At 37.6% G+C, this 16123-nt stretch overlaps 1 protein-coding gene across 1 annotated transcript; it reads right to left on the reverse strand.

Moving 5' to 3' along the window:
- Nucleotides 1–9983: 9983 nt before the first annotated feature.
- Nucleotides 9984–11870, reverse strand: LOC145099199 (uncharacterized). The gene has a single exon (XM_079036792.1). It carries the CDS (start codon nucleotides 11868–11870, stop codon nucleotides 9984–9986), a length of 1887 nt encoding a protein of 628 aa, XP_078892918.1.
- Nucleotides 11871–16123: the final 4253 nt, after the last annotated feature.

Here is a 16123-nt window from a genome sequence, read left to right on the forward strand (position 1 = left end):
CGTATTACTGGTAGTGGCGCGTGGGCATAAGATGGTTGAATCATCAAGTTGTTTTGTTTACTAGTCTGTATATGTGTATATTTGTTGAATTACTTGTAATGTTATTGTTTATGCTTTATGTTCTGTATCAGAACATGACATCCCGAGTTTTGATTATATAATGAAAATGCATCCCTTGATGAAATGCTTTGATAAATATTATTTTATCATATTTTGTTTTAGGAACAAATTCCGCAACTCTTTTAAATCAAAAGGATTTACTCTGAAATTATTTTAAAAAGCATAAATGAAATCATTCTTTTCTGGCCGTGATTTTGGGGATGTCACAGTTGGTATCAGAGCATTAGTTTAAGCGAACTAGGAATTTGTAGGATTTCTAGACTTCAACTTAAAATACTAAGTGGAGATTGTGAGATGTGTTTCTGATATATATTATAGAAACGAGCACTAGTATATTTTAGGAAGTTGTCTAAAATGCTTTTATGTGCTAAATGTTATATGTTGTCATACATGATATTATTTGTTCGAATCTATGGTCTGTTGCCTACCGGATCTGGAAACCTTATGTGTGTAGGATTCTAAGCGTACGTCTACAGTATTAGAACTAGCATGTAAACGTTTCGGAGTGGTAAGGATGATTTAATTATCTATCATGGGTGAGGATCTAATTTCACCTTATTTGGTGTGTAGATCAAAAATGGTAAGAACTAGGAGTGGCGTTGGAAACGCGGATGAAAACAGGAATCTACCACCAGTGATTGAGCAAGCACCTGTTGTAGTAGCAGCACCAGAACCAATAACGATGGTTGGGGTGCAAGCCATGATTCGGGCTATGTTAGCCGAACAAAGGGATGAAATGCGACAGATGTTGCATGATAATAGGGACGAACCTATCATACCTATTGATGAACCCGAATTGATTCCCAAGCAATCAGAGGAAGGGAACAATAGTCGCATGGTGAGTCAAGTTGGGACTCAAGGAGAACGAAGGAATGATCCGGAAAGGAGAAACAACAAGGATGGGCGAATGTACAAGAATTTATTGGGCGCCAAGCCACCAAGTCTTTCTGGAGGCCCAAAGCCTGTTGAGATTATGAAATGGATCTCCGAAATGGAGATGGTCTTTGGAAGTTGTGACTGTAGCAACAAACAGAAGACTATCTTTGCAGTTAGACAACTGAAGACTGGAGTCTTGAGTTGGTGGAAGTTGTTGGCAGATACTATGCCACAAGGAGAAGCCCTGAAAATGTCATCGGAGGAGTTCTTGGAACAACTAAGGGTGCAATATTGTTCAGAGATAGATCTGATTGATCTGAACAATGAGTTCCAAAACTTGAAGAAGGGGAGGATGAGCATAGATGACTGTGCTACTGCATTCACTGAGAAAATGAAGTTATTTCCGTACCTAGTGCCAACGGAGCTCTCCAAGATTGAGAGGTTCGCTAATGGACTGCCTATCGACTTTGGCCCGACAGTCAAGATGGCAACGACTCTGAAAACAGTTGTTCGAGCAGCTAAGAATGTGGAGGCCCAGCAAAAGGAAAAAGGCCTGGAAAAGATAGAGATTGGTGAAAAGAGAAAGTTCGATGGACCTTCAGGGTCCAACAAGAAAAACAAGTTCTCGAAGTCTAGTTTGAGAGGAGGAAGAGGGGAAGCGAAATGGTGCGAAAAATGTAAGAAGAAGCATCATGGAAAACGTGAGGTAGTGTCGACATGCTTCAAATGTGGAAAGTCAGGGCACTATGCCAATGACCACACCCTCACTAAGAAAGTTTTCTATGGTTGTGGTGGGGAGGGACACATATCAAGGGACTGCCCGAAAAAGAAGGAGGCAGCAAGACCCAACATTCCGCCAAAGCCGAAGGCGAGAGCATTCCAGATGACACTAGGAGCTGCTAAAGATGAAGCTGATGTCGCTTCAGGTACCTTTCTCATAAACAAATTGTCTGCCCAAATTTTATTTGATTCTGGAGCCAACTACTCCTTTATTTCGCATGAATTTGGTAGAAAACTAGCTTTTCCTATTGATAGACTAGATAATTCCTTATTAGTCGAAGTTGCTAGTGGCAAGTTTGTACCTATTAGCCATCGTATGAAAAACATCTTAATTGACTTAAATGGGAATAAGTTCCACGAGGAATTATTGCCTATAGAACTTAATTGTTTCGACATCGTGTTGGGAATGGATTGGCTTAGCGCCAATGACGACGAGATATTGTGCAAGAAGAAGATTGTAAAGGTAAACCCGCCTGGGAAAGAGTCGTTTATGGTGTATGGAGATAAACGCAGAGTAAATTCTAGAATCATTTCATTGCTGAAAGACAGAAAGTGTTTGGCCAAAGGATGTATGTCGTATCTAGCATTTGTAATAGATGCTAAGAAGGAGAAAAAGGCGATGCAGAGCATTCCTGTCATATGTGATTATCCGGAAGTATTTCCCGAAGCTCTTCCCGGATTACTGCCTGATAGACAAGTGGAGTTTAGAATAGACTTGTTACCAGGGACGATGCCAATAGCAAAAGCACCTTACCGATTAGCACCAACGGGAATAAAGGAGCTGATGATGCAACTTCAGGAGTTATTGGACAAAGGTTTCATTAGACCTAGTTCATCACCCTGGGGAGCTCCGGTGTTATTCGTAAAGAAGAAAGATGGGAGCATGAGGATGTACATTGATTACAGAGAGTTGAATAAAGCAACAATAAAGAATAGATATACATTGCCGAGGATTGATGACATGTTCGATCAACTTCAAGGTTCGAGCTATTTCTCGAAGATCGATCTTAGGTCAGGATATCATCAGCTGAAAGTAGGAGAGCAGGATATAGAGAAGACTGCATTCAGAACATGATATGGGCACTACGAGTTCTTGGTTATGTCGTTTGGACTAACCAATGCTCCAACAACATTCATGGATTTAATGAACAGGGTTTGTAATCCGTTACTAGATAAATCTGTGATAGTGTTCATAGATGACATTCTGATTTATTCGAAAAGCCAAGAGGAGCATGGTAGACACTTGCGAGAAGTGTTAAAAGTTTTGAAGAAGGAGAAGTTGTATGCAAAGTTCTCCAAATGTGATTTTTGGATTCGAGAAGTCCAATTCTTTGGGTCAGGTGGTCAACCAAAAAGAGATAATGGTTGATCCAGCAAAGATTGAAGTTGTAATGAAGTGGGAACAACCGAAAAGTCACACGGAGATCCGAAGCTTTTTAGGATTAGCAGGATATTACCGAAGGTTTATCCAAGGCTTTTCTACGATCGCTACTCCATTGACATCTTTGACCCACAAAGGAGCTACTTATGCTTGGAGTGATAAGCATAAAGAAGCATTCGAGAAGCTAAAGAAGAAACTATGCGAGGCACCAAAACTTTCTCTACCCGATGGAGTTGAAGACTTTGCTGTTTATAGCGATGCGTCTGGGGTTGGATTGGGTTGTGTTTTGACCCAAAGAGATAAGGTGATCGCATATGCGTCTCGTCAATTGAAAGAGCATGAAAAGAACTACCCGACTCATGATTTGGAGTTGGCAGCGGTAGTTTTCGCTCTGAAGATATGAAGGCATTACCTCTATGGCACGAAGTGCAAACTTTTCACTGATCATAAGAGTCTCCAATATCTCTTTAATCAGAAAGAATTGAATATGAGGCAACGACGCTGGCTAGAGTTACTTAAGGACTATGACTGTGAGATACTTTACTACCCCGGTAAAGCAAATGTTGTTGCTGATGCTCTCAGTCGGAAAGTCAATCTTGAAAGGAAAAGGCCAAGAGCGTTTAGAATTAAAGTTGTCTCGACCATTGTGGAAAGTATAAAGAAAGCTCAAGAGGAAGCTTCTGAGAAGAATAACCGAAAGGAGGAACGTTTGGGCAAAACGTTGGTGTTCGGTATAAACAGTCATGGACTGAAGCTGTTCCAAGATCGGATTTGGATACCTAAGACAGGAGGAGTCAGAGATCTTCTGATGGAAGAAGCTCACAAGACCATGTACTCGATTCATCCCAGTAGCACTAAAATGTATAGGGACCTGAAACCCAACTACTGGTGGTCGACAATGAAGCTCGATGTTGCAAAGTATGTGGTCGAGTGTGTGACTTGTGCTAGAGTCAAGACAAAACATCAGAAACCATATGGGAGTTTAGAACCTTTGCCTGTGTCTATGGATAATTGGGAAGACATTGCTATGGATTTGGTCACTAAACTGCCCAGAAAAAAGAATGGTCACGACATGATTTGGGTGGTCGTTGATCGATTCACTAAGAGTGCACATTTCATAGCAGCCAAGGAGAAATGGTATATGGATAAGCTTGCGAATTCTTACGTGAAGGAAATTGTGAGGATTCACGGTGTTCCATTAACGATTGTGTCAGATCGTGACAGTCGTTTCACCTCGCGATTTTGGAAAAGTCTACAAGAGGAATTGGGTACCAAGTTGTGTTTAAGTACAGCTTACCATCCACAGACTGATGGTTAGAGCGAACGGACGATACAAACACTTGAAGATATGCTGGGAGCATGTACCCTGGAATTCCAAGGTAATTGGGATGAACATTTACCTTTGGTAGAATTTTCCTAAAATAATAGTTTCCACTCGAGCATTAAGATGGCACCTTATCAAGCTTTGTATGGACAGAAGTGTCGTACGCCGTCTTGTTGCCTTGAGGCTGGGGAAAAACAGTTTATGGGAACACAGATAGTCCATCAAACTGCCGAAAAGCTGAAAATAATTAGGGAAAGAATGTTAGCAGCTCAGGATCGTCAAAAGAGCTATGATGACAACAAGCGAAGACCGATGACTTTTGAAGTTGGAGATTCGGTTTTGCTTAAAGTCTCGCCGTGGAAGGGATTTATAAGATTTGGTAAAAGGGTAAAATTAAGTCCAAGGTGTATTGGACCGTTTAAAGTTCTTCAGAGGATTGGGAACCAAGCTTACAAGCTCGAACTACCAGAAGAACTTAATGGAATTCATAACACTTTTCATGTGTGTTATTTAAGGAAGTTCACGGGAGAAGTTCCCGACATGATTCCACTTTCGGAATTGAGAATCGATGAGAACAAAAGGTTGATTGAAGAACCAGAGGAAATCGTTGACCAAATGACTAAGAAGTTACGACGCAAGATGGTCAAGTTAGTGCTTGTCCGATGGAAACACACGAATGGACCGAATCTCACCTGGGAGACGGAGAGTGACATGATGGGTTGTTATCCACATTTGTTTGTTGATGTGTGATTCCGGGGACGGAATCATTCTAAGGTGGAGAGAATTGTAACGCCTGTGTTTTTGGGCTTGTCATTAATGTTGATATAATAGTCTAGGTTAAACTTTGTAACCCGTTTTGGAATAATAGAAGTGTATTATTTGAGTATTATGTGTTTTGTGCTTAACTGTGTGACTTAATTGGATTAAGAATAAAAATAAGCGTCAAAATGAAATGTTAGATAAGCTCGATATCTATGGATAATGTTGTAGTAGTTGAATCTAGGATTCCGGAGATATAAAGAATGCCAAAATCCGAGTTATAACGAAGAAGTTATGACCTGGCGAAGTTTCACGACAGAACCGACAACGCTGAATAACGTAAAAAGTGAAATTTATGTTAGAGAAATATTTAGCCTTAGTGATCTAAACGAAATTCGTAGAGTTCGTTAAACCGAGTGCGTACATAAAAGGAACGCCCAAATCTGACTTCGTATGAGGAAGTTATGATTTTTCTAAGTTTCGACTTAGCAGTATGCAGCCCGAATACTCGATTTAAGACCGTGCGGTTTTTAGCCGAAACAATCTAAACAAGAATCGAAGATCTCATTAATTGTAGTGAAACGATGAAAAGATAGGCAAAAACGGATGTCGGATAAAGAAGTTATGATTTTAGAACGGAGTTTTTCTGTCTCAGCCTACTAAAAATAAATTCAAAATTAGCCGACGGAGTCTGAACGAAAGTTGTAGAGCGTAGTCTCACCTACGCGTGGATATAAAGAACGTCAAAAACAGAGTTCGTATGAGGAAGATATGAATTTTTGAAGTTTATTACATAATTAGTATATAAATTTAATTATTAAATCCGATATTATCCGAAGGGGAGTCACCAGACTTATCCGGGTTACGCCTAGCGTAAGGCTGTATGCCCAGCGTACAGCAAAGCATGACGACCCTCGCACTCGAGTTCTTCGGATACATAAGCAGTGACGTTTTCCGAGGCGTACGCCCAGCGTAATGCGAGGCCTCAGCCTCCTACAAAAGGGCATGCGAGGGCAGCCTAATTCTTTTGCCAATTTCTTACTTTCTCTCTAGCTTTTGCCTCGATTTGCGTGCCAATTATACCCCAAAGCCCCGGTATTATTCCCGAGCCCTGAAGGAAGTCCCGAAGTCCCGAGGATCCTGAAGAGTGTTATTCCCGAACCGAAGCTCTGCCCGCGAGGAGCCTGATTTTTGTGAAGATCTTCCAGATCTACCGAAGAATACTACTTCTACAAGTCATAGTGCTGTCCGATCATCTTCTAATCAAGTGAGTGTGTAGTTAGTTTCTTCTAACGCATAATTATGAAGTATTTTATACGATACGTGTTATGTGTATAATTTTGTTGTCATGTGTGTGAATGTATATTCACTTTCTTCTATCTCATAGATCTGATTTATTCTCTATGAAATACGTGTTATGTGGGTGTGCCTCATCTGTTATGTGGAATATGTATTGAATGAGAATGCTATACAGGTTTTAAACTATGTTTAAAAATATATATTTTTATCTACTAATATGTTGGGTAGAACATGGGTAGATAGTTGATGTGTGATAAACAGACGAGAGGCCTCGATGTTGTTGTTGTTGACCTAGTTATTCAGTGGAGTATGGATAACGACCACAGACTCTTTCTAGACAGTCCTGTGGAACGCTAGCAGGTTCGTAACATGTAGGTGTTGAGGAAACCCCTTAGCAGTAATGCCCGTCCCGATGAAAATCCTAGATTAGGTCCCTTGAGATAGATGTTGTTTTAGGGACATAAAGTGAGGATAACGGGAATGGGTAACCGGGTTATTGTTGGTTGGTGAAATTAAATATAATTATTTATGGTGGGTTGAAAACCCTATATGCTCACCAGGCTCCCGAGCCTGACCCACTCGGTTTATTCGTTTTACAGGTAGTGGCGCGAGGACATAAGATGGTTGAATCATCAAGTTGTTTTGTTTAGAAGTCTGTATATGTATATATTTGTTGAATGACTTGTAATGTTATCGTTTATGCTTTATGGTCTGTATCGGAACATGACATCCCGAGTTTTGATTATATAATGAAAATGCATCTCTTGATGAAATGCTTTGATAAATATTATTTTATCATATTTTGTTTTGGGAACACATTCCGCAACTCTTTTAAATCAAAAGGATTTACTCTGAAATTATTTTAAAAAACATAAATGAAATCGTTCTTTTCTGGCCGTGATTTTGGGGATGTCACAGATTCCGATTTGAATTTGTGTCAATTCTGAATTGAATTGGTAGTTTGATCGATCACTATATTCACGTTTTTGATTAAAGTGGTAATCAATTGAAGTAAATTCCTATATCATCGTTTATTTGGTGATGGGTTGTCAATTGAAGCATCAGATTGATTTCGTTTTTTCTTTTGCCTCAATCATGAGCAGTGTTCAAGACGTGAACAATGTTCAAAATCGTGAACAATTACCAACCAGTATTCAATCTGATCATCATTTTTCTGCATCTGATGAATGATTTTTCTGCCTCGATTAATAGAACAGTATTCTTGGTTTTCATTGATTTCGAGTACCAATCAAGCTTTTGTAATTTCGAGTTCTTCTTTTAATTTGAGTGATCACCATGTCAGCTGAGTCCTCAAATTCAACACCATCAAAGGAAATCAGAGCAACCTCCATTCACTGCCCGATGTTGACAGCCACAAACTACACAGTTTGGGTTATGACGATGAAGGTAGTGCTAAGGATTCACAAAGCTTGGAAAGTAATAGACCTGGGAACCACCACAAATGTTGAGAAAAACGACTTGGCCATGTGTTTGCTATGCCAGTCAATTCTGGAGATCTTGATCATCTAAATAGGTGATCAAGATAAAACCAAGAAGCTTTGGGATGCAATCATGGCAAGGCACGTTGGAGCAGCACGTGTTCAAGAAGCCCTCTTGCAAACTCCTATGTTAGATTTCGATAGGCTCAAGATGTTGGAAACCGAACCGATAGATGATTATGTTGGAAAGTTGTCCGGAATAGCATCAAAAGCAGCATCACTAGGAGAAACGACTAAAAAATCCAAGCTTGTAAAGAAATTTGTTAAAACCTTACCTCGATCCAAGTTCATACATATTGTTGCATCACTTGAACAAGTGTTAGATCTCAATGTCACAGGATTTGAAGATGTGGTTGGAAGACTGAAAGCCTATGAAGAACGAGTGAATGATGATGATTGTGGAGATAGTAATCAATAAAAATTGTTGTTCACTAAAAAGGACCAACAAAATTGGAAGAATCAAGATAATAATAAGGGACGATGGAAGGGAAAAAATGGCGAAGGGGAGGCCAAGGGCGAAACTTGGGTTTCAGGGGAGGATTGTTGGGTGCAAACCCAATCCCACACCAGAAAAATAAAAAACTAGATGCTAGCCTATAAGGCAATGGGTAGTCCCTTCTATCATCAATTGGTTTTAGAAATTGCAACCTCATTGTTCTTTTTGGTGAACATGGTTGGACTATTAGCGATCCTAACAAATGGTTTTTTTCCGTAAGCCTCTTGAACAGTATAAATACATACAATTCATTTAAAAAAAACGAATTTTACAGTGTGAAAACCATGAAACTAGACGTGACAATGGGGCGGGTTTGGAGCGAATCGACCTTGATCCAAACCCTTTTAACAAATTTCAATATCTGATCCAAACCCGTAGGGTTTTGAATAATCAAACTCATACCCTTATCCACCGAATCAGCAGATACCCAAATCCGCCCCGTAATCTGTAGGTTTTTAATAATCAAACATATTTTACTTAAATCATTAAATAACATTTATAATAAAACAAATGTTGATTTAGAAAAAATATTACCTACTTGAGGACTTTCGATTGGAAATAAAATCATTGCTATAGTAACTTCCGATTGGTTTTTGAACGTCAATTGCATTGATAGAGATTATCAATTGCAAACTTTCTTCTGGTTGATAAATGAATTTATTGATTTATAAATGAAATTTATGATTTATTGATGAAATATAAAAGAAACGACATCATGACTCTTGGTAGATGACTGTAAGTTTAGAAGTCGAGTCCTTGAGTCCTATGTAAAAACAATTTAGTTTCTGGCCTTTTCTCTTTGGGTTTTCAATCGGAATTAAAAGTAAACTTTAGGCAGTATAAAATAGAAATATATAATTAAAAAAACTATGCGGGGCGGGTTATAAACGGAACGGATCGGTGATGATCCATACCCGGCCCTTTTAATAAAATGGTTAATGGGTACGGATCGTTAACGGATAAACGGATCAAAAACTATGCTCAAAACCCATATAATTCTTAAGGATTTGGATCGGATCAAGATCAAAACCCTCTCCATTGTCAGGTCTATATGAAACCGTTTTATTTGGATTATAATATAATACCATGCGATATGTTATTATAATGTTACACTAAGCTTTTTAACATATCTTATAATTGGTTGAAATCAAGCAGAAAGGATAATTATTCTTATATTTGGATGAAAGGTGAAAGTAGAATTAATTATATCATAAGTCTTGACGAACAATTACTTTGTTTAATTCATGTTCTTCGACAGCATTTCATATTTGACATAAGTTCGATGATGCCAAAAACCGTTATGACAGACTAGCATCTCATTCCTTAAATATGTAAGTTTTATTTACGAATATTTAAATATTCATATACGATATTTAATTAATGGCATACGAGGGATATACCATGGTATTGGAATTATCATAAGTCGTAACAAGCTTACCTTTAACATTTTCATAAATTACTGTATAATACAACCTTTTTACTTTCCCTCTTATCAATCATAAGATTTTTCAGGAAAGATTTCTTGAATTCTTCATCCTCTTCTTTACTAAACTTCATCTCCATCAGCACTTCCATTTTTCCACTCAAGAATCTTTGTTTAGCAAGCCATCGTTGTATCTTTCCAGACGTCGTTTTTGGAATACTTCCACTCTTCACTAGGGAAACCAACCCTACGTGAACACCCTCTTCCCTCATCACAAAACCTCTTATTCCTTCACATATTCCTCTAAACATACTTTCGTTTTCCTCACCACTGTTCTGCATCTCTGCAACAATGGCAGTTGTATCCCCTTGAACATCAAAGGCTACAATACAACCTCCACGTAGAAACCTCATACAAGATTCGAATGCTGCAGTCTCCAGATAATGAGCGTGAGTTTCCACCATGTTTTCATGTTTGATGATATCCGAGCAACGACCTGTCACATACAGGAATCTTTCATCGCCTTTAATGATCCCTCTATCACCTGTTCTAATGAAACGTTCATGGCTGAATCTTCCTTTCAACCTACTCTGAAAAACTTCTTGAGTTAAAGACGGATGACTCAAGTAGCCCGAAGCATTGCTTGCAGAAGAAGCAATCCATATCTCTCCTTCGATACCATCTTCCACCAGCTCATTTGTTTCCTCATTGACGATTACCATATTCATTTGATCTTCATCTTCCTCTTCTTCATCGTACTTGAGGCAAGCACTTGGTAGTAGCTTCTTATGGGTAGGGAAATCGATTTCTTGCACTCTTGATCTCCATGCTGTCGAGACAAAAGTGCAATTCTCAGCTAGCCCATAGGATGGACAAATCGAGGAAGCCTTTAGACCAAATGGGCTCAACATTTCCACAAATTGCTCAACTAGTTTTTGGTATATTGGTTCATTGATGATTATCAAGTTTTTCATGGTGGTTAGGTTAATAGGAAGGAGTCTCTTATCAAACATTTGACCTCGTTTGATGACTAATGGCAACGTGAACGAAGGCACGGGAGTGCAAGTCGCCTTGAACTTGGTTATCAACTCAAGCCAAAGCCTAGGTCGTGTAATGAACGCGTTAGGTGAAGTTAACACGCAAGTTGCTCCTGAAACGATTGTTAACAAGAGAAACATAAGCCCACAATCATGGTATTGTGGTAGCCACGATGTTATGACGCTATTTGGATGAAGGTCGTACGATTTTCTAGCCAATCTGACGTTATGAGCAGCTGCCCCAGCTGTCACCAAGACAGGCTTCGGTATCCCGGTTGCACCAGAGGTGTACTGGACCAAGTACACCTCGTCTACCTTGCAACCGGGATACGATAAATGTAAGCTACGGTATGAAGTTACATTTATCTCGAGAAGATTTTCCACCGATATCCACAACGTATTGTGCAATAGTTTAGAAAAGGGATTTTCGGAACCGGAAAGGTTCAAGTATTCTTGAACCTTTGCAATGTAACCCCGGTTTGCAATAGCTGCTTTTGGTTGTGTTTGAGACAAAACACGATTGAGGTGATGGTGATCGTTGTTTGAAAAAGTTGGGTTTGGAGGGATAATTGGCACCGATGTGAGTCCAGCACGTTGACATGCAAATAGAATCTGAACAAGCTCGAGTCCAGGGGAGCATAAGATAACGAGGGTGTCACCTCTCTGAAAGGATAGTTGAAGTTGAGAGGAAATTGAGTAGACTGAGTTGTTTAGCCCTTCATAAGTGAGACTGGAGCACTGCAAACCGGGCAAACCGTCTTCTGCCCAAATGAAAGCCGGCTTGGACCGGAAGGAGGGAAGGCTAGCCCAGACCGGGAGGTATTGATCAACAACTGGTTGGTCCGGGAAACATGGGTCATAATTCTCGTAGCTCATAATTTTCTACTTAGTTATAGTTTGAAACTAAATGCTGTCTCGGCAGCTATTTATATAGAAACAGAAAGGGTAAGATTGTCGTATTAGACCTTCAATTTTGTAGTATTTACTCAAACACCCTGTCGATTTGACTCATGCTAAATCTGAAAAGAAATTAAAGAATTGTCGAGTAAGTATTCATAACATCTCTGGGTGAGGATGTGATAAAAATTATATAAGCATAAGTAAAGTAAAAGACGTTAAACAAAAATAATAATACAGATATCAGAAACATAAAATATATAAAAATGTATAAAGTCCTAGCTAGGGCTTATAATGTAGTTAGGTAAAACTCTAGGAGGCAAATGGAAATTACTAAATTTCGAAAAGATTAGACGTTCAATGGATAAGCACATCACAACATGCACATAAGTACATTAAAATGAATAACTTAATTAAACGATGTCCGATCTTGACATCTAATGATAATATACCCTAGTTAGGAGATGTTTAGTAATTATTCAAAATAATATTCTCCACGAATATCCTCATATGACTCTGAATTTTCGTCGTGATGTTAACGTCGTAATGCTCCAGACGGCAAATCTTATGACCTAGTTATATACTTGCGTTAGTGACATATACCCAGATCCATTATTGAAGTTAATAAATTTGCTAAGTACTTTAGGTTCCGATTAGTAATTGTTTTCTTGTGTATTGTCTTATAATTTTTATTATTTTTATTGTAACGTACTATAAGGGAATAAGCAAAAAGTAAATTACTAGCAAATGTTTCTAGCATTTAACAAAATTCTCTTGTTTTGAATAAAATATATCGTTGTTACTATAAGCTTTTAGTGTTTACTTTAAACAAAACGTTTCAAATCTAAAAATTATCTCTAGCTATTATTTATCCGCTACATGTAACTCGCGACCTGCTATTAACTAGTTTTTCGGAACACACCCTACATCGAAGCAGGTTGATAAAAACACACTTTTCGACATTGAAATAATAGTGATCGCACAGTGAATGTTGTAGTTCAATCTTAATACGCAAACAATCAAACAATTAGTTTTAAAAACTAATAGCAAATCATTAGTACTTTTCATAACAAATAAGGGGGTGTTTGGCTTAACTTTTTAGAGGTCAAAAGATCTCTATGAAAAAGTTACAAAAAGTCATGACTTTTCCAAAAAGTTGATTTTTTTTCTTTACAAAATTTAAAAGTAGTTTTTAGAAGTCTTTTACCAAACATCTTTTGACTATGATCTTTTAGAAAAAAGACTTTTGGCCATTAAAAAGCTAAGCCAAACACCACCTAAGTCGATCATTAATACCGATAATTATATGCGATTTGTTGTAAACAATAAATACAAAATGAGGTTTTTCCGATGGCCTTATCCGTTCGTATTCCGTTAGGGCGTTTTTGACAGATTTCTGACAAAAATTGGTATGTCTTAAAATCGCTCGTGGGTAGATGTAGTAACGGATTTCCAACGGAATGCTTGCTCGCAATACACCAAAGAAATATCGATAAAAAAAAAAAAAAAAAAAAAAAAAAACCTTTGACCTTGTTTGACCACTTATAGTGACATAAGCATTTTATAGTTTTACTAATGAAAAATCGACATAAACCCTTTACTAATGATATACCGACAAAACTTGTTTAACTTGGTTTCAACATATATGCCTATAATTTTTCCACAACACTTTACGAACGGAAGTTCCGTCACTAATCTGCCGATAAAATTATTTTATTCAAATGTAAAAATTATAAAATAAAATAGCCATATATTTTTTGTACGGTATGCAAAAAAAACACAATACTAAGCCCATGAATACTCATATTCAAACACAAATCTAATTAAACATTATAATAAAAAAATGTCAAATACACACAAGTATCTCCCACAATTTCTAAGTGTTTAGACATAAAAAAAAAAACGAAGAAAGTATTTAAGAACATAAAACTAAAAACTACTTGGTGGACTACTATTATTACTACAAGAAATAAGGGCAATAGCAGCGACGCCATTAGCGACGACATGTAATATGTGCGTTAGTAGGCGCCGCTAATAGTGTGTGTCGCCGATAATAGTAGAAAACTACGATCCGTGTCAAAAAGAACTGGTTAACCGTGTTCGTTGATCTGAACCAAATCGAACGGCCGAAAACGATGTTCGCTCAACGTATTCGCGACGACATCAATGGCGGCGACGGCATCGCCGCTAATGCTCCAAAAAAAAGGCGCTATTTTTTCCCTCGTAAGGGTGTCACTGCTAAAACCCTAATGTTGCCGCTAATAAGTGTCGCCGTTAATGGTCATCGTAAATATATCCCTCTTCCTACACTGTTTTCTGTAATCTGTTTCTTTCACTTGTTGTCGACGACTCATATCGAAGAAAAATCACCGGCAACATTAGGGTCTATCACCGGCGACGACAAGAGTGCCATCACCGGCGACGGAAGCCTCATCACTGGCAACAGGTAATTTCCGATTTTTTATCCCGATTTCTTTTCTGAACATCGACTATATAAGTGGTTAACTAATGATTTCGGTGTTTGATTGTATGTATTAAGTTTTGTTGACCTCTAATTTCGGGTTGTCATCACCGCCACCAAACTACCAGATTTTTTTGCCACCACAGCACCACCATCATTCTGATTTCATTCCACTCCAGGATCTATTCCATTTCATGGAGTATTCTAATATAATTCTCCATATTGTATGCATCATGTATGTATGTAATTTATTTGATGAATGGAAAAAAAAAATTATATAATGAATGTGAATAGAAAAAAGTGAAAAAAAAAGTAGGATGCAATAATGGAAAAATGAAAAAAATATATGATGTTATAATGTGTATTTGTATGTATATTGTGTGTTTAAGTGTATTTTTATGTATAATGTGTGTATTTATGTATGAAAAAGACAAAATAGGATGCTATAATGGAATGTGTATTTATTTTATTATATGTGTAATTATATGTATAGAAATTATGTATGTAGTTTGTGTGTTTGTATTAGGATGTTATAATGATATAGATGAAATTGTATGTATATAAATTCTTCATATTGTAATTGTATGTATAGAAAGTGTATGTATAGAAATTATTTTATTATATGTTTATTAATTTTATTTTATTATATATGTAATTGTATATATAGAAATTATTCATATTGTAATTTTGCAGGCTATATATGGGGTTTAGTTGGGAGATAGATGTTATGGGCTTAGGACATGGAGGTGATGCAGCCGGGGATCCACCATCTCCTGTAGGCTTTGGTCGTCGACAACACGAACAAGATGGTAAGTTTTATTATGATATATTCATTACCTATTTTTATCTATTTATTATAAGCTGTCGTGACTAATATTTTTAATTATATTTTTCAGCTGAGCTTCCTAAAAAAAGAAGAGGCGTAGCAAAAAACATCAAAGTCGATACGGGCAAACAAGGGGAAGCCTGTAGAATTAGATTTCGACGGGGAGATCACATATTCCCATGTCAGGAACCATGGTAATTAGTTTACCCGTGACATTGGGAAGTATATGTGGATGAATATCCCTTTGAGCGTATCTGGTTGGGAAAATGTTTCCCCAGCTTTAAGAAATGCCACAGTGGTGCATCTAAAGGTAACTTGGTTCATATTTTAAGTTTAGTTGTGATTGGTATTTAATTAACTAACTTTTTTTGAATTTTTTGAATAAGTTTGATTTGGATAAGGTTAACTTGGATCCTGAGCGTGCTCAATTGATGCAGAGCATTGATGCGACTTTACAAAGAGTTTATAGAGGTCGTAAAAATAAAGCACATACTTATTTTCAGAATGTCGGGGGGCTTACAGATATCCTAAGGGCTTTAGCCAACCCCCCCCCCCCCCCGGGAAGGTATGTCACATGAAAATTGGGCGCAAGCAGTCGAACATTTTCAAATTACTGAATTTTTAAAGTGTTCGGTGTCAAACAAAGGAGTTTGTGCACAAAAACAAGTTGTAAATAGAGGGGGGTCGTGCTCGTATAGCAATGCATGTTTCAAAGAAGTAAGTTATGATATATTTAAATATTTATTTAAATTATAATTAATCTAATTTTTAATGTTAAATAGGACATCACTCGAATCGAAACATTTCGTAAGGCTAATACTGATCGTCAAGGGGTATTTACTAGTTTTGCAGTCAAGCAACAATACGTAAGTGCTTAATTTGTATTTTCATATAAGTGTTTATATTGTCAATGGGTATTTAGTAATCTAATTTTTATGATGTTTG

Source organism: Lactuca serriola, chromosome 4 (genome assembly GCF_051521515.1).
Source record: "Lactuca serriola cultivar US96UC23 chromosome 4, Lser_US96UC23_V15, whole genome shotgun sequence".
NCBI classification, from domain to species: domain Eukaryota; kingdom Viridiplantae; phylum Streptophyta; class Magnoliopsida; order Asterales; family Asteraceae; genus Lactuca; species Lactuca serriola.